At 46.1% G+C, this 26,807-nt stretch overlaps 1 protein-coding gene across 2 annotated transcripts in view; it reads right to left on the minus strand.

Annotated features, from left to right (window-relative positions):
- Window positions 1–11,368: 11,368 nt before the first annotated feature.
- Window positions 11,369–26,807, minus strand: part of PLEKHM3 (pleckstrin homology domain containing M3) — a 181,556-nt gene continuing 166,117 nt past the window's right edge. For both annotated transcript variants that reach the window (XM_037523938.2, XM_037523939.2), the window contains exon 8: window positions 11,369–17,591. In XM_037523938.2, the coding sequence (XP_037379835.1) occupies window positions 17,414–17,591 (178 nt within the window). In that variant the 3' untranslated portion in view covers window positions 11,369–17,413. The remainder of the gene's footprint in view (window positions 17,592–26,807) is intronic.

Genomic DNA, 26,807 nt, shown 5'->3' on the forward strand with positions numbered 1-26,807 from the left:
AAAATTGGGGGAATGACTGCAAGTCACCAAATTTACCAGAAATAACTTTTCTATGGGAGGAGAAACCTAACTCCATGGCAAGGCAGATGGCTAGTCACAGAGCACCTGGTCTTGGTTACTGAGTACCCCTCTTCTGCCCTTACAGCCCCATGTCCTGACCACTTTCCTTAGCTCAGGATATGCACCTGCATCTGCCCATTGACTTTATAATCTACATCCAGGTAGCTTGTTGTAAGGTCAGGAAGACCACAGTGCAGGTTTTCTGATCCAGCAGACTGGGTAAAGGAGGAGTCAGGGTCCTCAGTGGCTTTTCAGGCTTTTATTGGGGATTTACCAGGCACATGGCAGACAGGGGTGCTGGGGGGCCGGGAGGCTGGCAGTCCTCCCAGCTCCCAGCAAATCCTCACTCTATCTGGGCTCTCTGGCCTTCTTTCTGCTTCTTTGTTTTCCTGCTTTTCCACTTCTCGGCTTCTCTTTCAGCTTCTACTGGCGTCCCCGTGACGCCGCCCTTAAAAGCCCAGTCTCAGCCCAGGTGAATCCCATCTACCTATGCCCACACCCTACTCCAGGTGCCCGCCATCAGGCATGCATTCAGGACCACAGGGTTCCATCATCTATCCTCATGGCGGGAGGGCAGAATAGCCTGACATTTTTCCTTACCCTACACTTGTCCATACATTTGTAATTAAGTTTAGTTTTTCTCCCATGCCTCTGCTAATTTGGTTGCTTGGCCAGCCTAAGAACCAAAGGGGTAGGGGAAATTTCCTCTCCCTACAGGTCCCTTGTTAAAAAATTATTCAGAATTTGAAGATGGCGATAATTCCACATTAACCACATTATTGAGAAAAGTGGCTGAAATGGGACATCACCGGGTTTATCCCCATCCTGTTGAATTCTGAGAGTTCTCCTCTGATCCTTTCCTTTTCCTACTTTTCCATCAGTTTGCTCTATAGGGTGTGGCGGTTGTATGCGTTTCCCTTCCCACGGGGTCATTCTGGAGGGAGGGACCTTCACCCACAAGGCTTCCCTTTGCAAACACACGGATTGCACATCTGTGGCATCAGGTGGCAGAAGATGACATTAAAGAGAAAGGCAGGCCCCTGTCACCCAGGTCTTCCTGGGTTAGGCTTTGGAGCTTGGGCTGTGTTCTGAAGGTGACAGGCCTAAGAGGTTTTTAAGCTGGGGTGAAGCAAGATCAGACTTTCACTTGACTGAGACTATGTTGGGGTAACAGGAAGGCTGGTTAAGGAGAGACTGAAATGGCCTGGAGAGCGAGCAAGGCCGGGTGAAGTCGCAGTGCACCAGAGGAATGAGGACCAGCAGCTCTGCAGGTGGAGAAGGGCGGAGGGCTGGAGGGGAATCAGCAACCCACTGTCTTCAGCCTTGAATTCCCTTGCTGTGGCCAAGCTGAGCCGTCCCCTGCTGACATCACCTTTGCCTCATTTGTGGGTTCTGCATTCTTTGCCCTCACAACACCACTCCCGGAGCAAAAGGTTAAGGGAGGAGGGGGTTGGGAGATGCTGTACCAAGGAGTCTCTCGTCAAGGACCTTTTCAGGAATTCTCACTCTCTTTCCCTCTGGAGGCAGGTGTTTCCCCTGACCCACATCTAGAGGGAAGCAAATCAACCCGCCTCTGCTCCTCTAAACACTAGGAGCAGGTGTTTAGAGGAAGCTGCATCCTCAGTTCAGCACTGCCGCCTCCTTGGGATTTGCATTTCCTCACTTGGGTGTTTGTGACATTCCATGGGCTGTTACAAGAGGGTTTCACTTTTCATTTCCTGACTGCAGCAGGAGCGTCTGCTGGGGGTGGGGCGGGGGCTGAGGGGGGAGCCAGCCGGTGACCAGGCACCCACCAAGAACTGGGCACAGTCTTCCCCAAGAAGCAGGGAGGGGATCACAAGCCAGAAATAGCGCCGAGGACAGCCCCTCCGCAGCCCTCCAGGCCAGTGACCCGCTGCACGGAAGGAAGCCGGGGTGTCCTGGTGCTGGTGCGTGCCCGGAGCCGCCCCTCCTTACCCTGACTTAGGGTGAACAAAACGCTGCCAGGCACTGAGGCCAGGGCCAAGCCACCTGCCATTGTCACCCGCCTCTAGATGTGGATTAGAACTCCGGGCTTCACATTCCTGGGTGCCCCTCCCCCACATCCCTCCTGCTCAAGCAGATGCCTGAGAACAGTCCCCAATTTCCTTTCGCTTCCACTTCACAGTGGAAACACAGAGGCCCCACAGTGAGACAGTCCTGGTAAATTCTGACCGTCTTGTTTCTAAGATGGGGGCGATTTTATTTAAACCTTGCATGGAGTGATGTTTCCATGAACTGATTTGTTAAAACAAGTGAAAAAGGTCATCTGTTCTGACCCAGAGAGAAAGGGGAGGGAAATTTAATGCATCTGTTGGGAAATAAAAACACTAGCAGAGTGAAGTATGTGCAAGTTAGGAACTGGCCGTGTCGGTCCGCCTTGTTCCAAGGAAAATTAAAAATACACACCAATGAATAGCCCTGCTCCGGGCAGGTCTAATTTGGTGACTGCACTTTCTAGAAACTTGGGAGTTGGGGAGGCAGGTTGGAGAAAGAGAGTGAACTTGGGTGTTCAGGAGACCAGCCGAACTTTGGGGGTGGCTGTTTTGGCCCAGAGTAAGGCCTTGTACCTCCATCTCTAACCAGCTGGGGATATAGCCTATTGTTTTAGGGATCAGTGGGGAGCAAGAGGGAGGAGTCGCGGGAGGTTATGTGGTGCTAGAGATTATGTTGTTGCTGGAAGGGACCTGCTGCTCAGAATGAAGACCCGTGTGGAAGCCAAGGCCGCTGCTTCAGGTTGGCGGGTGTTTAAACCAGGATAGGGGTTTCACAGGGAGAAAAGGCTGTTCTGGACATAAAACTGTAGCTGACAGCAAAAGTCCACCACCTGCGGGCCCTGAATGAAAGGCCTGACTTCTGGGGGCATCCTCCGGGCTGCTGAAAGGACCAGACTGCTCCAAAAGTACTTAAATAAATAGTAACTGGAAAATGCACACTGATGTCCTGTCCATATGGAGAAGCCCCCCCCCCTGAAATTAGTTACAAACTTTAGGGAATAAAATCCAATTTACCTGTAGGGAGAAAGGTTGAATCCACCCCTCCACCCCACCCCCCAGACTGCTGGTGGGGGGCTCAGTTTGTAGGCTCCTCCCTCCCCCAGCCCCTGTTTTCCTCCTACCCCTTTATTTGGAAAGACTGAAAAAACATATGAAAGTTGGAAAAACCCTCTAAAGACACGCAGTGTTCCGCGCACAATCAGGCCACTAATTGCAGTTAAGCTGGAGCCCCTTTTTGTGCTCAGAGGAGGTCGTCAGCGTGCAGGACCGCTGGGGGCTTCCAGGCATCCGGGGACTCCTGAATAGCAGAGTCCCCGCTTCTTTTCAACATTTCTTTGCCGCCCGCCTTTCCTTCATCTTCTCCTTTTCTCCCCATTTTCCACTTTTTCTTTCTTTCGGTGATTTTTTCCCTCTCTCCTTTTTTCCCTTCCTTTTTTCTCTTCGCTTTTTGGGTAGCAGTTTTCTTCTGGAGCCGTGTTTAAAGTCTCTAAATGAAACTTGACTGCCCCACGGGTGGCTGGAGATGCACAAAGGCCTCCCATTCCACTGGCTACAGTAACGCCATTGTGTGTGCTAACAATGCACTAATTGGCGGTGACAATTGTGGAGTGGGGGAGGCAGGGGGCCCCTCTTTTCCAATCAGTGGGCCTTGGAAATAAAAGCGGAGGAGGAGGTGGAGGACAGGAGGCCCAGGTTCCCGATGGACTGGGGGGGCAGGCCCACAGAAGGGGTGCAGTCCTTGGCTTTCTAAATAAATAAAGTGAAGGGGGAGATAATTATTTTGGAAAAGATATATAGACTTTGTTGCAGACAACCCCAGCGGTGGGGGTGGCAGGGAGCAAAGGGGAGACTTGGGGGTGAAGTTCTCTCCAGAATGACCCCAAGGGAAGGGAAATTCATAACCTTCACACCCTATAGTGCAAACTGATGGAAAAGTAGGGAAAGGAAAGGGTCTGAGGAAAACTGTCAGGATTCAACGGGATGGTTGAAAAAGTAGGGTGCTGAGGATAAAGCGGGGTGATAGTCCTATTTCAGTCACTTTTCTCAATAAGGAGTTTGGGGAAGCCAGAGAAGAAGGCTCAACGTGTTGTGTGGTGTATTTCAGAAAGCTCTGGAACTGTAAAGGTCATGCGATCTTTAAATGGTCCTGAAGGGGAGCTGGGCAGGATGGTGGAAAAGGACAAGGTGGTAGCCAAATAGTGCTGCTGGGGTGCCAGGGGGCCTGCTGGAGGATACCTGAGAACCCAGAGAATGGCTCCTGGAAACCAGGCGCCTCAGACCCACCTGGCTCCAGCCTTTACATAGAATGACTCACCTTCCCAGACCAACCTCAAAAGTGCCTTCTCCCAGGAGCTTTTCCTGGCTAGGCAGGGTTGGCACACACCCCCTCCCAGGCCCTCAGTCCACACCCTGAAATAATACCTATTCCTTCCTTCCTGGATGCTAGGGCTGGTGTTATGTGTCTTGTGCTCATTAGTTCACTGAATCTCACAATAGTCCTATCATTTGATGACTTATCCTCACAGAGAAGGCAAATGGGGAGACTGAGGCCTCTTAGCCTCTCTAAGAGGTAAAGGACCATGGCCAAGGGTACCCAGCACAAAGGTGAGGAGTGAGGAACCTCGCAGGTGCCACAGCAGTGCTGGCTGACTCTGCCCTGTTTGTTCACCCTGTGTATCCGGTGTGGGGGCAGGGGTTGTTACAGGGCAACCCCAGTGTGCAATGGGGTGGCCTGAGTGTGGGGTCTCACCTGTGCACTTAAAAGGGACTTATAATGAGACTCAACTGCAGGCACACACAAAAAGGTTGATAAAAGGCTTATTTACAAAAAGGGGGAAAGGAAGAAATGAATAACTCAGGGAGAAAGAGATAAATTGGTGAATGTGTCCTACCAGTTCCACTGACCTGGGGCCCCGTCAGCACGCTGAAAGCCGACAAAAAAACACTCCCCCAAGGCCCACAGGTCTGTTTATAGACCAAGCCTGGCTGCTTAACTCCACCCTCAGTTCCCAGCATCCTCCCTTCTGTGGTGATGACATTATGGGATTTGTAGTCCTTGGTCTCTTGAATCTCTTTGGTCTGGGGTGGGGGTGGAGTCCATAAAACCTGTGTTTGTGGAGTTTGTTCAGGGCATCCTTCCCCCCCAACAGAGGGACTGTGTTCCATTGTCTTTGCATTCCCAGCATCTAACAGTCTACAGCCTACAGGTAGCCTCCAAAAATGTTTGCTGACCGAAGAGGAAGGCAGCGAGGGCTGAATTATTAGCTGGTAACTTCTCTGTCTCCACGGGTGTCAGACTCCAGCCTGCCTCAGAATTCCCTGGGCTGTGGTGGCAGGAGTTGTTCAATCACAGACCTTGGACATAACCCCCAGAATGTCTGATTTGGAGGACTTGGTGAAGGTGCATTACTCATACATCCCCCACAGATGCTGCTGGGGTTGATCCGGGGACCATAGTTTGAGAACCACTGCCATCGGTGGAGTTTTGTTTATATTGAATGGGGATTCTGTGCCTTCCACAGACTCTTTCATCTTTTTTGTGGCCTAAAATCAGAAGTTTTATTTATTTTTTTTAAAGATTTATTTATGTATGCAAGAACTGGGGTACAGGCCAGAGGTATGGGGAGGTGTGAGAAGATTCACCAGAGACAGAGTGGGAAACAGAACAGGCAGATCTACTGAAATACACTGCTGGGGGGAGCAGTGGGCATGACAGCCAGAGGTCTGCCACGCCATGTGGGAATCTCCCTGGCTGGCCGGGAATCGAACCCGCGCTGCAGAGGCTGTGGACAGCTTCACAGCGCTGCACTCAACCCGCTGCACCACTGGGGAGGCCTATGAGCAAACAGCCTTCTCCCTGCTCAGTTCTGTGGGGACCCACCTGCTTCTTGAGCACATTGTATTCAGAACCCCTTGGAGTCACTGTTAGTAAATTGGGGTTATAGCAAGTTCCTGAAGAAGCACCTCTCCTCCAGGATAGCAGAGTTTCCTCCTGGCCTTGGTGCAGCTGTCTGAACAGGAGACACACCCTGCCCAGCTCAGTGCAGAGGCCGTTGGCAGCAGAGCCTGGGATGACTGCGAAGGTAGAGACAAAGGATCTGCCTGGAAAAGGCCTTGTGTCAGGGGGCAACTCTGGGTAACTTAGAAAAGCTGTTTTTTGTAGAGTTGATTAGAATTTAAGGAATGAAAAGAATCAGGTTCCCAAGAGCAGCATTTAGGGCTGTCTGGGGGGAGTGGCCCAATGTGAGTGTTTAGCACCCCCTCCTCCAATTCCTATTCCTCCAGCTCTGGGTCCCACCCTAGAGGAAGGGGATTTGATTGACAGTCCCCAGGACTCCCTGGAATGGGGGTACTGTCTTCTGAAGGCACAGGGGGGCACCTGTACTCACAAGCAGAGGGCAGCTGGGGAGGCACCATGGCCCTTTCCTGGGTATCACACCTGCAGGAGGGGCCCCACCTATCCTTGCTTTTGTTTTGTAAGAGCCTTGCTGTTTGAGCAAATGAAACAGCAGCAACAAAAAGATATTTTGGAGACAATGAGATAGATTTGACTTAGAACTGAGGATCACATGATAACAGAGAGTTACGACTTTCTTTAGGGGTCTAGTGGCATTGTGGCCAGGTAGGAAAAAAAGCATCTTATTTTAGAGGCATACCAAATCCCAAGAGGATAACAGGCCATTATGTCTGAGATTTGCCTGGTGATAGTCCCTCTGAAAAAGCAAGCAAGGAAAATCAAAAGTAGAGGAAGCAAAGAAAGTCAAATCTAATTATTTTGCTTTAAATAAAAGTGTTGATTTTTATCTTTGGAAATCTTCAGTAGAACCCCCCTGTAGGGGCTGCCCGTGAGCTGGCTAACAGGATGCGTGGGCGGGGGCATCTGGTTTGGGGCCACTGGGCAGCGCTGGCTCCTGGAGCTCCCTCTCCACACACATGTTGACACATACTCGCTGCTGCTGGCATTGGTTGGCCCTTGGCAAAGTCAGCCATTTTACCTTGGTGTGGAATTAAATGTGCAAGCGCTGGAGCTGCCTCCTGAGACGTCTGTCACCAGGCATGTGCTCTGGGCTACACATCTGGGCAACAGTAGGGAGGCCATTTTGGGGAGGTTGACCAGATTTAGAATTCAAACTCACTCCTGGTCTACGCAATTGAATTTATTTCCTCTGCAAGAGGCTTGCATCTCAGAGCAAAATACCTCTGGCTGGGCTTGGGCGTGCGGGCAGTGATCCTGATGGAGGATTCTGGGCTATTTCCATATCCGCATGCACGTTGCGGTGTCCTCGGCACCCGGCATTATTGAGAGTGTGTCCTCACAATACAGTGCGGAAGCAAAGGCAATTTGAATGTCCTTGGGCCCAAAATTAATATGCGCTTTGTATAGTCTTGTAATTTGGGAGGCAATTTTCCATAACGCAATGAGAGATGTTCCTTTATACATTTGAGGTAATTTACCTCAATGTTCATTTGAAAAAAATTAGTGTTAATAGCAGCTCTTCAGCTGGAACAACACACCCCACTGGGAGAACATGGAAGCCTCTGAAAGCGATTCTTGTGTTGGTCTGTCTGAGAGCATCTGAACAAAGGCTGGAGCAGCTTCCCCCAGACCAACAGCTGCCTGAGCTGGTAGGGCAGGATCCAAAATATTGTATGAGCTCATGAGTTCTAGCTTATTGGCTTAAAGCCAGTAGCCCTTAACGGAGGAGGATGAAATAAAAATGGAGAAACCATGAATTTTCTTATTGTCCAGGTAAATTGAAAGTCAGTGCACATAAGTTGGAATTTCTGTGTGTTCAGCTATGGGAACAATGTTCTTCCTGCTGACTTTTTCTGCTCCAGCTATGAAGGAATAGATGCAAACAGGGGAGAATAAACTCTATTTCTGCTAGGTGTGTTTTGCCTTGGGTTTCCTGGGTGTGATGTCCTAGGGGCCTTTATTTGGTGGGGGAGGGAGGAATTCTTTACCACAGTCAGAAACCAATATAGTAATAAAAATAAATTTAAAACCTTTTTTTCCCCCAGTCAGGAAGGTAGTTTCTAATGATATGGCTTTAGAACAGGTCTCAGGCAATAGGCCCAAGTTCAGTTCTAGTTCAGTTCCTGCCCCTTGGTTTTGCCTGCTTCCTACAGTGATTTTGAATAAAGTGGTTGCTGCTGTGTGGGAAGCATGGTGGGTGAGCAGGCATCACGCCTTCTGTGAGGTGCTCAACCCTTGGGAAAAGTGCTTCATCCGAGTGGGATATCGGCGTCATCAAGTTAGTATCTATCTGTATTCCTAAAGGGAGAAAACTGACTAAGTTTCCATTTACCTGTAGCTGGCGGTTGAGAGTGAAAACCATCAGTTCAGCAGGTACCTGGATTTGGAAAGACTGGTCCATTTTAAGGTTCATTCTTCTGCAGCTCCAAGGTCATTCCGGATGCATGTCAAGGTTTCCTGAATTTCCCAGGCCTCTCTGGGCAAGAAGTGCCTAGTGATTTTCCGTTTTAAACACCACTGTGAGTGATGAGGGTCGTGTTTGTTGGATGAACCTGAACTGGGAACAGACTCTCACAAGCATATATCTGAGAACATCTGAGAACAATCACAGCTTCCCAGGAGGAATGAAAAAACAAGAGTGAGAATACAAGGCCACCTTTGTAGGCCAGTTTAGTCACCTGTGGCCATGACCTGGTCACTTCTATTCACCAGGCCATCTGGCGATGGCATATTCTAGATAAATAGAAGCTAGCCACACCCTGGAAGAAAATAATATAGAAGGGAAAGTTTTTTAAAATTGCTTGTAGTTTGCGAGCAGCAAGTTCTATGTCTTCTGGGAAGAGGGAAGGCACAGTAGTTACTGGAGGGCAGCTAGAGCCACCTGTCCTGTGACATGCGTCCCACTGGGGACCCCCGATGCACCAAGCAATTGTTAATTTCAGGGCTACCGGCTTCATTTACTCTAGTGATTCTGAACTTTCAGAAGCAACAGGAATCACTCAGGGAGCTTTTAAGAAACATAAGAGAGATACTGATTCAATTGTTGGCAATGGGTCCTGACATTTTGCTTTGTTTTTGTCTTCCTAATGTAGGAACCAGTCATAAAAAGCCGTCTTTTTTTTTTTTTAAGTTTTATTTATTTATGCATACAAGAGCTGGGGTGCTGCCAGAGGTGCAGGGGGTGAGAGGATTCACCAGAGACAGAGTGGGGAGCAGAACAGGCAGATCTACTGAAATACACTGCTGACGGGAGTAGCAGGAGAGACAGGAGAGGTCTGCTGAGCCATGTGGGTCACTTCCCTGGCTGGGGATTGAACTCATGCTGTGGTGGCTGCAGATAGCTTCATAATGCTGAGACTTAACCCCTTGTGCCACCAGGGAGGCCCCTAAAATCCATCATTTTGAGCCATTATCAAAGGACAGGACAGGGGAAACAATTAAGGAAGATTCAAATCACCATCTCCTGTTGGTAGAAAGACTTGAACGAAACAGCATCTTCTTCCACCCTCTGGAAACGTCTTTGCACATCTTCTCTTTGGTAATGTCCAAACTTCCTGGATTTACGCAGCCCGTCCAGTTTACTACAACTGGGGAGGGGGGTGAGGGTTGGGAACTAACCCGTCCTGTGAATCACATGACTCGGACCACATGTGTGTCTACATTGGTTCAGTGAAACATTAACTTGTGTCTTTTCATCAAATATGGTGGCAGGTTTCTTGTGAGGATGAAGTCCAGTTGTTCCTTGGCGAGAATGGGTGTGAGCCCCAACTGACTTCCTGAGGGTGGAGGAGGAGAGGCTGGCCATGAACCTGTTTAGGTGTGTCTTAGGGAGTGTGGCTCAGGGTTCACCTTTGGTAAATGGTTACCCAGAAACACCTTTTCTAGCCTCATCAATGTCTGAGAATGCATGTTGAAATGGTGCTTTTGAAAGGTTCCAAGTGGGTAGTTGTGCTCAAGGCTTTTTTGGTGGAAGGAAAGGGGCAGCCCAGGCAAGGGAGTGCAGATACTTTCCATCTCCTCTCATCTCCCAGGGGCTGCTAGCTCTCACGGACATGCCTATCTAGAATTTTCAGTCTTTGCTCCCAGACTCTGGTCTGCAGGAGTGACTTAGCACTCTTGCCTAGGGGCCTACTGCCTAATACTCGTCCATATAATTTGGAGAGCACAGTGGCAAGGTAAAAGGAGGGCCAAAAGACTTGGTGGAAATGAGTTTTTACCCCCCAAGCTTCAGATTTTTTTTTTTTTTTAAAGACTTATCCATTCATGCATACAAGAACCGGGAAACAGGCCAGATGTACAGGAGGGTGAGAGGATTCACCAGACAGAGCGGGGAGCAGAACAGGCAGACGGACTGAAAGACACTACTGAGGGGAGCAGCGGGTGAGACAGGAGAGGTCTGCTGCGCCATGTGGGTATCTCTGCAGCCGGCCAGGATTGAACCCGCACTGCAGAGGCTGCGGATAGATTCACAGCGCTGCGCTCAACTGCCTGCACCACCAGGGAGGCCCGCTTCAGATATTTATTAATCAGTGTAAACCCCAACATAGCACACCAACATGATTTTGTGCATTTAGAGGGAAAGTATTTCCAGGTTAAGTGGAAAATCATGTGGATCGCTTCTGGAAGATCTTCATTTTAAGTAGCTTGATAGTGAAATTTTTCATTAGAAGTCTGGACTTGCTTCAGTTTTCTGAAATCTCTATTCAGAGATCAGAACTTGTATTGATTATTGGGACCGAGTTTGTTCCAGGGTTCTGGGTTATTCTTTCTGTCCCAACTGACATCTGGATTGAACAAAGCCAGACATGTGACAAACAGCGCTACGCCAGTACCTCCAGCTCCAATAAACACAAAGAGAGGATCAAGTGAGGATGCTTCTTGGCCCGAGGATCTGGCAGAGCATGGCAGTGGGAGAGGCCTTGGGCAGGGAAGGACAGGACAAGAAAACTGCAAGGCCTGGGACTCTCTTGGGAAAATGAGTTTTGGCAGGTTTGCCTCAGAATTGAAAGAAATCACACCCTGATTTGGCAAAAAAGGCACAGAATGCTTCATGTGCATCTTTGTAAAAGTCACACTATACTTTTCATAAGCACAGGAAGGGCTGATGTGAATATTGTAAGTTGATAAACTTAGGAGAAAAAAAAACCGTCTATCTGTAAGATTAATATTAAAAGATATTTTAAAGTCCTAGTGGATCATTTTCAAGGAAGCTCAAATCTTGATGTGGAACTAATATTCAGCGCTCATCTTAGGCTTTTACCACCCTTGTAAAAGTCGTATTTTAACAAAGTGGTTATGAGAAGGGAAAGTAGTTTCTGCATTGTTTATTGAGAGATAACTTTATACATTAGGAACAGGTGCGCTTAAATTGTATGACAGATGACCATGTGAATGAGGGGTCTTGTCAACAATGCAACTGTAATTTACTATTACAATTACTGATTATTTTTTTAAAAAATGATGTAAACAAAAACATGGATGTTTTGCCAAAACAAAAGGCGATAAAATCCAGAAAACAGAAACACATCTAGTGTTAGCACATTAACTATTACAAATAGCTCACTGGAGTGATATCATACCCCAAACCCACATTTGTGTCAATTCTGTACCAGATGAGCAAAATGAGAGAAAATAACACTGATTTGACCCAGGAATAGAAGAACACGTTGAACAGAAGTCTTTTGCATCGCCAAGGTCACTGCTTTTCATTTACACCCTAAGTATTTCCCCTCCTTTTGCCTTTCCTTAAAGACAGATTTTCCTTTAATATGTCTCTGGAAGGCTGGCTACCAGCTATTCTCAGTAAGATTCTGATAGGGGACCCCATTCAGAGCCTGGGCTCCAGAGTGAGTACCTAATTTAATAGCTCAGTGGATACCCATGTCACACAGGAAGCTTTTAATCACAGTTTATCCATGAGGGGTCTTACTTCCCTTTTGGAAAATAGATGGTAAGTTTGAAAACAAACAAACAAACAAACTTTTATACAGTAAAGGAAAAGAAAAATCCGTGTTTATGTAATTTTTTAACCTGGAAAGGGCTAAGTTCACCGTTGACAGATTTAAACCTGGAAAACTGGTCAATTTCTACCCATTGGCCTTGGTGACATCATGACATTCCCCTGAGTTTGCTTAATGAAAGCAAGCAAACCAACCAAAAGAGCGATTAAGAAAACAGCATAAAATAAAGTTAAAACATGATGTGGTTTTATCTTTTCTATTTCCTGGGAAAAGTGTCCAAGGAGCTAAGAGGTCGGTGCTTCTCCCACCGTTTTCCACGGGAATCCTTCTACTCATGTGGTTAAGGCACCAGGTTAGACAACGGTGAAAGGGAGACATGCATATGGAACGTGCAAGCTCCAAGTGCTCTGTAGAAAGACTAGCCAGCAGGAAAGAAGCAAAGTGATCCAGGTTTAGGCGAAAGGTCCTGCAGGCTTCAAGTGGGTCAGAGACTAGACTAGAAGCACTAGACAGTACTATAAGGCACTCCTACAGGGACGAAGGACAGTGGGGAGCCAGCATGGAGGACCCCTAGGTCCCAATTGTCCACCAGCTGGTTTACTAGCTGTGAGGGATCTAGGCCAGGGCTCAGGAGAGGGGGCCAGGTGGAGCACGGGTAGCGGTGGGGAGAGGCTGGTCTGCAGCTCCCTGGCCGTAGGAAGGATCTTTGTTGTGCTCAGAGGAGCTGGGGGTGCCTGGCTGGGCAGCAGTGGCTTTACGGCAGCCCCAACAAGATGGCTTCTTTCTACACAGGTGGGAACCAAAGCGAAACAGCAGTTGTCTGCTGACTTCACAATGCCTCCATCACACCCGAGGGTCGCTTTTATGAGGAAAGAGCCACATAACATGATCACTCGCAACCCTTTCCAATAAAACTCCTGACAACCGCCGGTGTATTTAGGAGGGTGCTCCACACTTGTGACTTTCACAATACTTGGTGATTTCACCTTGCCACACTCCCACTGAAACACACCAAAGGAAAACCCTCAAACCAGAGATTTTGGAATCAACAAAATCAAAATTAGAAGTGTCTACTCTACAAAGAAGGTGGCTGCTGGGTGCTGGGACCTAAGTGTGGCCACACTGTCCCACGGGGTAGAAACCAGCATTTGTTAAGGTGAACTGACCAGGGCTTAGTCACCTGTCCCTGGATGCAACCTCAAGCTGTTAGTCCTGCTAGACTCAGGGACTGAGGAATGTACCAGGCACACAACACAGAAACTCTTAATGCCCACTGTCAACTAGAACCCAGGAAAGGAAAACAAAGTGCTTCTAAGATGCAATTCATGCGAAGGGGGGCGAGGAGGTGGGGAGTGGTTATTTCTTTCAGTCTTGCCCCAAGTCTGTTTTTTTCACATTATCTTACAGTAAGAAAAATGGCGAGACAGAATATCCAGAAATAAAAAGGGGGAAAATTGCATGCATCTCATTTTACTGGGAGAGATGAAAATAAAACAACACATTTGTGTTGACTACAGGCAGAATCAGAATCAGGACTTGAAGTCTTACTTCATTATTTCAAATAAGTGCAGCAGATCAGAGGAGATGAATAATTCTACATGAACATGAACAGCAGCATCAGTTTTATCCTAAATTAGCAGCGGCATGTACGTCCGCTTCTCCAGATAATGCCTCTCTTTGCAGACGGTGTTGAGTGTGGCATCATGCTCGTCCCATCCTGGTATCATCTACAGATGACCTTTTCTGGCCCAGGGATGGGCAGAGACCAAACACACTGGTTTGGAAGCCAAGTCTTTTCAAGGAGGCCGGGGAAGAAACTATCCAGTGTTAATGTTCAGTGTCCACATGCAGAGACAAAACAAGGCCAGGCCCCATCGAGCTCCTGCCCAGCGAAGGTCGCTAGCGCGAAAGCCACACTCCCCCACAGCTGAAGCCTGGAGGACATCACCCTGATGGTTGGAAACCGCGAATCTCAAGTGCTTGAGATATTCCTGTTTTGGTGGAAGCCTATTCTAGAAAAATCAAAAAGCGATTACCCTAATCAAATATTCAAGCTCCTAAAAGAGATTACCCTTTAGCTCGATAGACATGAAAATGACTAATCCAGTCCCTTGAAAAGGCAGTGAAACAAAGATGGGAGACAGGAGTTTATGAGGTTTTCAGATAAAGAGGCTTTCAACGTTAGGATAAAGCAGCTCTGGAAAGAACACAGCTCCCACTGCAGTGGACTGTTTTTTAAGTACATTGTGGCCTTCCTGCCGTGATGCAAACTGAGGTCTATTTTAGGAACTGGCTTCGTTACTGCAGGGTTAGATGCCAACATTTCACCAGGGTTGGACTGTCTCACACATGAGTTTCTGGCACTTTTAGGAGGGATTTCCTCAAGTGATACACCAGGGAATGGGCCTTCCAAGTGAAAAGAGGTTCCCCTGAGTCAGCTGCCAGCTCTCAGAGATTAATTGGCCATTTTCTAATGTGCTTTATGTGCAAGATATTTAATATGGGATGAAAAACGGAACACGAGGGAAAACAGGTATTAGCTTGGCCTTAAGGAGGTGGTAATCCACAGATTTGCTTTTGTTTCGACAGTTTCTGAGCAGAGAAACAATTACCTAATAGTGCACCAAGTAATTGGTTAGGGTTGAAAATAGTGAGGGCGTTCATGTGCTCTGAGGCATTCTGGGCTGAAAAAGGCCATTTTGAATTTCCATGGCAGACCCCACTTCTAGGCTGGCTCCGCCGTGTCCCATCGGATTTTGGTGGTGGTGGCTGAGTGTTGGTGCAGGCCTGTGGCGGGCCCGACCCGGCTGTCAGGGACTCACAAGAGGGAGAGAAAACAGAAGCAGCTGGTATTCAGTGCCAGTTCTGGGTAGCTGATGTTGATAGCACACTATTTTTTTCCCCCCTTTGAAAATAAGCAGAAAACGATGTGAGTGGAAAGCTCTCCTTACGAGTTCACAGGGACTGCTAATCTTTAGCACGGCCCTCTACAACGGCACTGGTGAAAACACAGGTCTTTCGCCCAGGAATCCAGAATTTCACCCTGACTCTTGGCGGGCCCAACCCTGGTGTCTGTGAGTTGGGACAGGAAATTCTATACATAGAGTTAATGTGCTAGAAGGGGAGGAGACGGCCTTGCATACGGGTCTCCAAATGCAGTGTGCTGGGGACGGCCTTGCTGACAGTCGGAATCACAGATACATTAATTATAGTGAATGCAGAAGTAAGCTACATGACAGGGAGCTGGGGGTGGAGGAAAAGGCACTTTGCCATCGAAGCACATCTGTTTTATAATAAGCAGGTCTATAATTCTCTTGTGAAAGATCATGTTCTGCTATCTTCTCGGAGGCTGGAAAATATAAATACTGTATTTCACGAAGGGAGGGAGGAGAGAGGAGATCAAATTTGTTTGCCTGTTTGCCAAGAGCTTGTTTGAGATTTTCCACTTTTGTGTACAATAGTATAACTGTGTAACCTGTATTTCTAAGCACAAAAGGCAGCGTAAGGTGTCTCATGAACAGGGCCCTGGCCTTTTAGCAGGTTTTTATGCCTTGGTTACAGCTACTGTATAATCAGAAAATAAATGCAAGCATGGTGCTGAGCTATTAAGTTTTTTGATGTAGCTCCATTTGTTGGCTTTTGCTTTTGTTGTTCGTGTGCTGAGCTATCAAGTTGACATGTGTGGTCAGGGGCCAAAGAAACTGGCGTGGGTTGAGAGGTGAAATGCTTACATCTAACAGTCTGCACAGAAGTCACTCTGTAATGTCATGTCTCTAAATGGATGGAAGTACCATCAATTTTGGGATGTGGGGGGAGCGGGGGTAGGGAAAGAAGCAATGGTGGTAAATGTACCCTATACGCTGAGAGCTACTGATTCTCCAGACCCTAGTAGCAGGGACAGTACGGAGCCAGGACGGTGCTGAAGGCATCTGCTCAGTGGAAACATCTTCTCATATAGTCTATTGAGAATTGTCTCAATAGAAGCATATTTTTTCCATCTGGAAAGAGTTAAAGTAGAAGGAATGGGAGGTATGAGTTCCGGTACCAGAATATCTCCCATTTCAGTGGCTGCTACCCCTGCCAGGTGGCTAAGCAATTTGCTATATTTCTTATTCCTATGCTATTACTTTTAGCACTTTTTTTTTAACCTTAAGATGGCAATTATATACACATATATATTTATTTCAACAATATAGATTTAATTCATTAATTATATTGTACGTTGGGTATTTTCTTAATAGTCTAAAGTTGATATTTTGAATTCCACATTACTCTGATTTTTAAAACAATTATAAAATGTGAAAGTAGGCGTGATTACATGGGCCAGGTAAAGGTCAAAGTGAAAGTGCGATGAAGAACAATGAGAAATGAAGCATTTAAAATGACTAGGCAGGGGATGCCTGCACAAGATTCTGTGAAAAGAAACTGAAGACCATCTCTTGGAATTATACACTGTGTACCTCATTGACCAGTCTGCAAACCGGTGTATTAAACAACCATCCTAGGAAATTTCCACAAACCAGCACCATTAAAGTAATCATAAATATTACCCATGAAAAACCTGGAAAACTCTTCTCAAGAGAGCCAGTGGACAACCTGGCAAAATGGTGGCCCATCACCGCATCAGGCGGCCGTTGAGATTCGTACCGGCAGGTTCATACAGACCAACCACTTGCGTTATTGGTTGCAGAGTTCTCTTCTCGTCTCAGGAAAAAGTCTTTCTGAGATTAACTTCAAATCCAGAACTAGCTCTCCTCATAAATAGGAGCACATACTTGCTGTCAGAGAGAGCTCGTACTCCAGTGCTCTAAGCCACTTGGCTCGTGTCAGGGACCCTGCCTCTGCAGCAGAAACCCAGGAGAGCCAGCCAGGGAGGTGGGCCTGGAAGGTCCGGGAGTCCTGCTTGTGTTTTGAAGATTTTCTTACGAGACAGATGACCATAGGTGCTAGCCTCAGTTACCTCATCCTCTATAAAGGCTAAAAATAAATAACACAAAAATAACCCAAGTGGTGGTGGTGTTCCGCAGGGAAGGCTACCTCCTGTGCTCTGTATAATAAAGTGGTCCAAGAGCCAAAAAACAAAGAAAAAAAAATCTGACCTATAAAGCATTGTGTGTAATCCACATTTTGCTTCGGAGCAAGCAGCTGAAATTCATGGTTAAGTGTAACTCAGCTACTGGTAATTTTTTGAGCCACAGAGTCTTCATGAACCTTTTAGACAACGATTTGTACAGAACATTCATACAGGGTGTATAGGTTATGTGTGTGTATATATAAATAAATACTATATCTAGCTGAAGATGAGACACTCTCTCTTCCAAAGGGGTCTAACTGGCTAGTTAGGAAGCCGCTGGGGCTGATGGAGTGCTGACGTCAATCCCTGGCCGTGGGGTCCTGCCGAGTCAGGTGTTCTGGTAAGACAGCTCGAACATGCTGCAGGCCTCCTCCAGGCTCTCGTCCATGTTCAGCCTCCGCCAGAAAGACTTCTGCTTCATCTGTAGCTCTCGGCGCACACACCTCGGGCAGGGGACAGACTTTTCTTTGCATTCAGAATGGAAAACAGCCCCACAGCTTTCACACCTGCAAAGCCAACCATGGATACGATGAGCAGGATTAAAATAAGCGAGACAGAAACCTGCAGCAAGAGGCCCAACACTTGATTCTGGACAGTTCTGCCACTAGGAAGGGAAGTGACTCATAGAATCCTTTTTCCCTTATCCAAATTGCTCCAGGTTGATTTCACTTGAAAACCTTTTTTTTTTTTCTGCTCGAAAACTAGCTGTGGAGAGCCTTATTTATGGATGGGAATCAACAGTCAACTAAACCGTGATTGCCAGTAGGGACAATGGACAGAGCTCTAGAAGCTGTGTGCTCACTTCCTTGGCACTGAGAAAGTGGTGTAGGCGGTTGCTGTGGGACAAAGTGACAGAAGACAAGAGTAAAATGCTTTGCCAACGAAAACACCTTGAACACCGTGACCACCTCAGGCAACTCAGAGTGTACATGAGCTTCCAGCTTCCTGCCAGCTAAGGGGTGCCCTGCTGCCCTGCCTGCCTTTACTTGACACTATGGAGACGGGGAACAAAGGACGCTTTTTCAGTTTCTGAGTGATCTCCGTGACCTACTGTTTTTCTGGGGTTTTTTTAAATTAGAAAATCCCCCACCTTTGCATGTTTATCTTTATTGAAACAAGTGGGAACAATAAAGCAGGAAAGATCGGGGAAGAAAAGATGATTTTTATTTTATTTTTATTTTTTAAAGATTTATTTATTTATGCATAAAAGAGCTAGGGTACAGGCCAGAGGTGAGAGGGGTGAGAGGATTCACCAGAAACAGAGTGGGGAACAGAACAGGCAGACTGACTGAGGGGAGCAGCGGGCGAGACAGGAGAGGTCTGCTGTGCCATGTGGGTTGCTCCCTGGCCGGCCAGGGATCGAACTCGTATTGCAGAGGCTGTGGACTGCTTCATAGTATGGTGCTTAACCCCCTGCGCTGCCAGGGAGGCCCAAAAGATGATTTTTAAAAGCAACACAAAGATACTGTAATTTATAGAGAGGAGACATTCCAGGTGGATGACGAGTTTGTTGTCTGGCTTGGTGGGAAGCTTGTACGGGAGTCTAAATGGTTTGTTTTCACTGCAAAGTCTTTAATAATGAGTAACTGACAAGCACAGCCTCAGCGAGCTGCCCCGTGGGTGGCTTGTCAGTGTGCTTACATTCCCGTCCTTCCACACATGAGCGACAAGCAAACTTACCTTGTTCCTGGAGCCCAGGAATTGGGCCCAATAATTAGTTCAACCAGAAATTTGGAGGCTCAGTCCTGGACCTGAGCAGCTGTGAAGGGGCAGTCAGTTTCCAGGGCTCAGCCTTATGGTCCTTTTACATTTCCTGTCATAACTTAAGTTTTAGTTCTGGGTGTGGGATGGGCTTTGAGATACCATTTCCAAGTCCGCCACTGACACAGCACCGGCACTATTCAGTACTTAGGAAGTTTGGGGTACTATGTCATCCTCAATTTCCCATATCGAAACCCTAGCCCCTAATGTCACTTATTTGGCAGTAATTAAGGTTAAGGGAAGTCATTCGGTGGGCCCTGAGCTGATAGGGTTAGTGTCTTTGGTTTTTTTTTTTTTTTTTTTTAAAGATGATTTATTTATTTATGCATGTAAGAACTGGGGTACAGGCCAGAAGGAGGGAGAGATGAGAGGATTCATCAGAGACAGTGGGGAGCAGAACAGGCAGATCTACTGAAATACACTGCTGAGGGGAGCGGCGGGCAAGTCAGGAGAGGTCTGCTGCATCATGTGGGTAGCTCTGTGGATAGCTTGATAGGTTGCGTCTTAACCCCTTGCGCCACCAGGGAGGCCCGGGTTAGTGTCTTTGAAAGAAGAGACCACAAGGGCTCTCTCCCCCCTTGCGTGCACTCCATCAGGACTGCCGCAGGAGGGGCGGCCTGCAAGCCAGGGAGAGCTCTCATCAGAAACCAAGCCCTGGTGGGCCCTGGTCTGGGACTTCTGACTCCAGAACTGGGAGAAGTGAGCGCCTGTTCTTTAAGCCACCCAGTCTGTGGTATTTTACACGACAGCTGAGCAGACCAAGACAGTAACCTTGAGTGAGTCACTTCACCTCTCTGAGCTTCTGTTCCTTGTCTCCTAAGTGGAGTTTCCATGAACACACCTCAGCGAGATGCTGTGAGGCTCCAATGAGCCGAGGGATGCAGCATTTAAGCACAGTTCCTAAAGGGTGGGAAGTGCGTATAACGCACCTAAGACTGCTTTCTCCCTGGAAGCGATCGCCTTGCAGTGAGTCTTCATTTCAACCTGACTTCTCTGATGTCACCATGGTGACCGGAAGACGTCTTGAGCAAGCCCCTCGTGTTACCTGAAGACGTCTTGATCAAACCCCGAGATTCCAAGAGGGCTAATGACTGTCTCATGAGGACACAGTGAGTTGGAGACAGAGCTGTGACTAGAACCCAGGATCCCCGACAGCCTGCCAGGGCTATTCCTGAGCAGAGAGCTGCTGGCTTGGGGGTCAGCCATGCACCACGGTGGAGGGGAACAGGGCTGGGGTCAGAATACTTGTGTTCACATCACAAATCTTTCTCGCAGCTCAGTGATCTTGGACAAGTTATTTACTTTCTTGGTGCTCTGGTTTCCTTATTTATAAAATTTAGCTGACTGTGACCTGCTTTCTGCTCCCAGGGTGCTGTGAGGCGAACACGGTGAATGCACGTGGCAGGACTGTGCAAACAGCACGTACTCTTAGGAGCACTTCTCGCAGTGACCCTGGTGCCTGCCTCTTTGACATTGGTGCCACCCTGGTCGAAGCAGAGGACATGGAAGGGTCCTTTCTAGTATTTCCCTGGTTCTGGGGGGATGAAGGTCAGATTTAGGTCTCCCAGTACCTCTTGTCTGGGCTGGCTCCTCCCCAGTGGCAGTGGCTTTGTCCCCACAGGGTCACACCTCTGTAACCCCCATCACTGAAGTGACACTAATGGTGGTTTTATCAAGTACATTTCTTCCTTCCTGCCCCCTCTGCCCCGTGAGTTAGTCAGTGATTTATACACCTAGGGATGTTGCCCCAGGGCAGTGATTGATAAGGAGAAAACTGCTGGGTTCCTTCAGTGCCACTCCCTTATCTCTGTTGATACCAACCCCCAGGAGTGAAGAGGTTGAGTCTTATCGGGCATTTCTGGCACAACAAACAGCCATGGGTTAACGGAGGGACCGTGTACACCTGCTCTTTCTAGCCAAAGGTCAGTAACTGAAGAAAAAAAGTCTGAGATAAAAAAATTAATGATTTCAAAATAGAACCAAGTCCTACTTTCTAACAATTTGTAACCCAGCAGGCATCTTTTGAACTGTATAATGGAACAGACTGATCAATGACCTTCCCAAATTCAGAGAATCTATTGTTAATTCCCCTTCCTCCTCTGATTTTCTCTTTAAAGGAAAAGAATAAAGACAGGAAAAGAAAGGAGGAGAAGAAACTGTTCTCCTGCATAAAGTTTAGGGAGCTCTATCATAACAATGTAATGTGCAGGAAAAATATTTATTAAAAAAAATGTAATACACAGGTGTGCCCCTCTTTGAGTAGAGGATTTTATTTGAAAAGCCTTTCATGGGGCCTCCCTGGTGGTGCAAGGAGTTAGGACACAGCCTATGAAGCTATCCACAGCCACTGCAGCACAAGTTCGATCCTCGGCCAGGGAGGAGACCCACGTGACACAGCAGACCTCTCCTGTCTTGCCCACTGCTCCCCTCAGCAGTATATTTCAGTCGATTTGCCTGTTCTGTTCTCCACTCTGTCTCTGGTGAATCCTCTCACCCTCCACGCCTCTGGCCCATACCCCAGTTCTTCTATGCATAAATAAGTAAATCTTTAAAAAAAAAAAAGCCTTTCACTATAAAAAAATACACTGGCTTCTTAGTGTAAACTGACTTTCCCAACTGTATCAAAAATATGACTTAACAGACAAAACTTTTTAGGAACAGGTTTTTTATATTAAGCAAATCTACCAATGTAATCATCTGTGCAGAAAATTACAGCAGATAATAAAAGAGAATATCCCTTTGGGGTTCCTGAGTGCTGGGGTTCCAGCACCTTCAGAGACACTCAGTGCTAGGACTCAACAGTTTTGTAGCTTTTGGGCTGTCATTGTGCACCACAGAAAACAAAGACCTTAAGTGCCTCATCTCCAGTGTCCTGGAGAAGGTCCAGAGGCACTCAGTGGGTTTTCCAGGTTTCTCTTGAAAACATCTATTCCTTCACTTAATCCAGGGAGATCAGCCTCAACTCTACGGACATTCAGAGCTGGGCAGACCTTTGTTGTAGGGTGTTCAGCAGGTATCTCCATCCTGCACCCACTGGATGCTAGCAACAACTTCCACCCCCAGCTGTGACAACCAACAGTGTCTCCAGACACCCAAATGCCCAAATGTTTCCTGGGGGTTGGTGGAGATCATCCCAGTTGAAATCCCCTGACTAATCCACCTGGAGAAGGCATCCCTTAAATAGTGCCACAACTGAACTTGCAAGTGTCACCTGCTGGCTTATACTATTACCAACCTATAAGCAGAGTAAACTTATTCAAATCTCTTCACAATACATATTTTTAATATATCACTTGGTGATAATAACTGAAACTCACTAGCATAACCTCCTTTAAGAGGCCTATACCCATGACACAATTCTGTATATTGCTGAGTAACCTGCAACTTTTTATCAATTCACTCTGAGTTTTCATTCCTACCCAAAACTATCTTGGTGGTTGGCTCTTGGTTGTATTTATTTGATCTTTGGCCACAAACCTCTGGGCTGTTTCTTTGTGGTATTCTTTGCTTCTTTATGTACTAGCGAGGTCCTCTAGCAAATCAAAACAAAGAACTTCTGTATTTGCTTCATAAAATATATCACTTTTATGGAATGTGAAGGAACGTCTACAATGAAAAAGGGACTAGTAAACTTTCCACAGAGCTACTAAATCCAGAGGAGATAGCTTTTCAGTAAAGCTCAGTTCTTGACCTTGTTGGCCTAGTATCCCTGGATCTTGGCAAGTCCTTCATCTCTGAACCCTGCTCTCCAGACAAGTGAAAAAGGAGGTTGGATTAGAGGGTATCAGAAGTGCCTTCAAACTTGCAGCTTTTGCTTGGGGCGGGGCGGTGGAGGGGAATAAAGCTACTTTGGGTTTGACCTTCCTCTCTCCAAATTTTCTTGTGATAGGTCTGTGGGTGAGTGAGTGGGGATGTTCCCTTGCTGACCTGACCCCTCCTTACAAAGTCTCAAAATGCCATGCTGGGACCGAATGAGATAAGCTTTGAAGTGAGAAGCATTGCTGTACATTTTACTTATTTGCACGGATTACTCAAGCAAGGAAATAGCTCATCTAAACTCATCCTAGCCATCAGGGTTTTGACCAAAAGGTGCTGACTCTGTCCCTATCTCATCAAATTTCAATTAAGCTTTAAGGATTGCTTTCTAGGCTTTCTTCCACCCTCACCGGCAGCCCCTGTCCCCAAGAGAAAATGCAGAAATGTTAAATGTTTTCTTTTGGGGGGCGGGGACTGGCTAGAAGCAGCAGTCACTCACTACCATATGTGGAAGTGTGTTTGTGTTGTAACCACCGGGACAGCTGCACTGGAGCGAGCCAGGCGCACATCAGCACTGGCCACCCCACAGGATATGGATGAGGAAGGAGGCCCTCGTCCTGCTTCTGTGGAAGCTCTTGGGAGCAATGCCTTTCATTATGCGTGTGCCCTGGGACAGGGACAGGGGACCATCTCTACCATTTGGGGGACAACACAAATCTCACTTTATGTCTTAGTAAAGGCACCATGGAGTGAGACTCTGTGAACAGCCTTTTCATAAAAATCACCCTTTCTGACCCATGCAAGTGGGGCCGAAGTTCATCATGTAGAAATCTAACAGTCAATTGCCAAGAGATGGGAACAAACACCATGTTCATGTTCTCTTTAGGCTGTGAAAGCGAACCTGCTACAAACTAAGAGCTAAATATGTGCAGGGGGGAAAGGTTTGCTTCTGAAATATGGCAAAGAAGCAAGAATTCCTGGCTGCAGACAGTTTCCTGTTCTGGAATGCTGATGATGTGAGACCAATTAGAGACAGGCTTGATGGCTTTGTCCACGGCCTTCCAGTTCCAGCTGCACACAGGGAGGTCACAGGAAACTGCTAAAGGCCCCTGCCCCAAGTTGGGGGTCACTGAAATGCTTCTGCTCTGTTCATGTTGGGTTCTTCTGCATTTTTATTTTTGGCTCAGGCAATGACCTCAGATATTTCACTGGGATTGAGATTCAGGCTAGAGTTTGGTTGGATCTCCAACAAGTGAAAGGACAGGCCCACGGAGCAGGGGAGCACTCTGGCTGATTTCCACTCTGCAGAGCCCACAACGAAGAGGGTGGGGTGCAGAAATAAGTGCCTGCTATCAGGCATGCAAGTGTGGTTTTGTGCACGGTTACTATGTAAGGCGCCCCATAGGGCCACTAGCTATTATTGGTTTTTCCAAGAAACCAAGACGATTATTTAAATCTCTTAGCTAAGGGAGGTGGTTATTGGGGTTTGGTTATTTTAATGTTCTGGGTTGGTGTTTTCTTCTGTTATTGTGTAAGTAAACGAATATAAGCAAACAACTTATAATTTACTTAAATAGGAAATCAGCCAACTTCACGTACGGTGTGTGCCTGAGTGTTGTCTGCTGTTTGGAAGAATACACAGATGGTGCTACTAAACATTCTAAGGTAAAATGAATTAAATATGATTTAAACAAATGATACGCTGTAATACATCTATTCTTTGGTGGGAGATGGGAGGGTTAAAATAAAGACAGACTAGCACGCAGTTTCAGTAAGAAATTGGTTATGGTTGGTGCTGATGGCTGGGGACAGTCCCAAGTTTCACAGTCAAGACGTGTGTCAGGATTACCAGAAATTCGCACTCTATCCACGGTCTCCAGATTTCCTTCAGTTCTGCCCCGGGAGAAGCAGGTGGGATGGGGAGGAAGAAAGAAAGGATTTGGAAACAATGGATTTCAAAACCCTAGTGGCTTCTTGCAGAGCCGGAAATGGACTATACACATTTGGGATTGTTCATTGTGATTTTTTTTTTTTTTTTTTTGGTTGAGGGTAGGGAAGGAGGTGGGGCTAAAAAAGATCCATATGGTTTGATTGGAATAGTATGAGACTGGAAAAGATTCAGCTCTTTCGGCCAAATGTCTGGCAGATTTAGGCAGGCATGCGCTAGTTTGTGAAGCAATTTCAATAGTTCTGAATGGTAAATGTGAATACAGTAAGATCAAAATTAGACATTAAAAAATTAGACATTTACATGAGACAACAATTGTCTGGCTGGCTTTTTGCCCCTATTTTTACATAATTTGTCATACACTATCTCTTTGCAACTAGGTACTATTTATCTTTCCATTTTTGACTAGTCAGTCAGTCAATAGATTAAAATATCAATAAAATGAAACAATAGAATGAAATAAATGGTGGTTATTTGGTCCAACACTGGTAAGAAGTAGCAACTTTGGACTTGTTTCAGTGTTCTGACTTGAAATCTGGCAGTCTTTACCGTAACAAGCCACGTGGTCCTTTAAGTTATTCAGCATATCCTGAGATACCTGCCAGGACTCAGAGCTGGGAAGGACAATGGGTATGTCCTGCCATCATCTTTTTATTTATCTTTTAATCCCCAGAGTTAATTAAGGAAGGGCTTTTCCCTGATGGCAGCTCACAAAGCATTTGGCTTTCACAGGTCTTGCACTTTTAGTTTGTAAACCAAGCTCAGTTAATAGCTTTGACAAAAGCTTTACTTAAAATGTTGGCTTTGAAATAGAATGTAAACAAGGGTTAATTGATTCATTTGTTAATTGTGCTGCCCTACTGGGGACAGTAAATTACTATTATCTTTAATACAAATGCTTAATCAGTGCTTCTTGCTAGTTTGTGGATGGTGAAGGAAAGTCTCATAATACTCTACGTGTAGCGAATCATGATAGATTTGACCTAAATGAGATAGTTTTTTGGGGACAGGGAAAATGGATATTTCTGACACTTCAAGATTTTTTTCAATGGTTCATCTGGCAGTTAATATAATTATCAACAAAAGTTGTCCATCTCTTCTTGGGAATATCTTTAGGAAAATCTTGTTAATAGTAAAGGAAGCAAACGAGCTGTAGGAAGATGCAAATTTTTTTTACAATTTTGAGACAAGCTAGAATATATTATAATTATAGTCATAGAGAACTGTAAATAAGAGCAATGACTTTCTGTAAAAATGTCTAAAGGAGTTCAAAACACCTAAGTGCCTAAGAGATGTTTAAAAATGTTTTGCTACATTTCTAACAAAGGCAATGAATGAGAATATTATTAGGCTAGTGAAGATTTTTAAAAAATCTTGGTTTCTATGTGGACTTCCACCAATTCACCATTCTACTTTTTATAGTAAAACTGAAAATTGTAACTGTCAAGATTGTGAAATAAGCCTCTTTAAAAGAAATGCAGTTTATAAGGATGGTATGTACCTAAGACTTGAAATGGGATTTACTTCTATTTAAGGTATTACATTTCAACTTGTCAAAGTACTAAGACATTGAAGGCAGCCACAATAAAAGAAATTTTCAAGCATGGGCACACTAGAAAAATGCAGCCAAGTTCAGAAGATAAACCATATCTAATTTTATGAGTAGTATGATTAGTTGCTTAGGAATAAATTATAAATGGAAATTTTAAATGAGAAAGGCATTCAAATACAAGACCCAAAGCTTTTGTCTACTTTAGACTAGCCCCTCCTCACATGCTCCTCTCACCAATACAATTTTCTTAGCAAGAGGTGTTGCATAATTTTCTAATGTTCAATCTGGTCTATTCCAATGGTTCTCAAAGTACGTCCCTGCACCAGCCAAATCAGCATCACCAGTGGATTTGTTAGAAATGCACATTATAGATTCCCACTCCAGAATTACTGAACTATAAACTCTAGGGTAGAGCCTAGAAATCTGTGTTTTAACAAGCCCTACAGAGAATTGTGATGAACACGAACGTTTGAGAACCTCTATTCTAGGACCAGTCATTTCCAAACATAGCAAGGCTATCCAATATATTAGATAGGGCTGTTCTAAATATTTAGAACAAAAATAGTGGACTTTGCAAAATGAAAATGGGAAGTAATATTAATTAATGGTATTATATAATAGGACTTTACATTTTTTTTTTCATGGCTAACAGGTAAGAACCTCATGTTTTTCTTTAATTACAAGTATAGGAGGTTGTTTATGTGT

This window comes from Talpa occidentalis, unplaced genomic scaffold, assembly GCF_014898055.3.
Source record: "Talpa occidentalis isolate TD23 unplaced genomic scaffold, MPIMG_talOcc4v2.1 talOcc4.3, whole genome shotgun sequence".
NCBI classification, from domain to species: domain Eukaryota; kingdom Metazoa; phylum Chordata; class Mammalia; order Eulipotyphla; family Talpidae; genus Talpa; species Talpa occidentalis.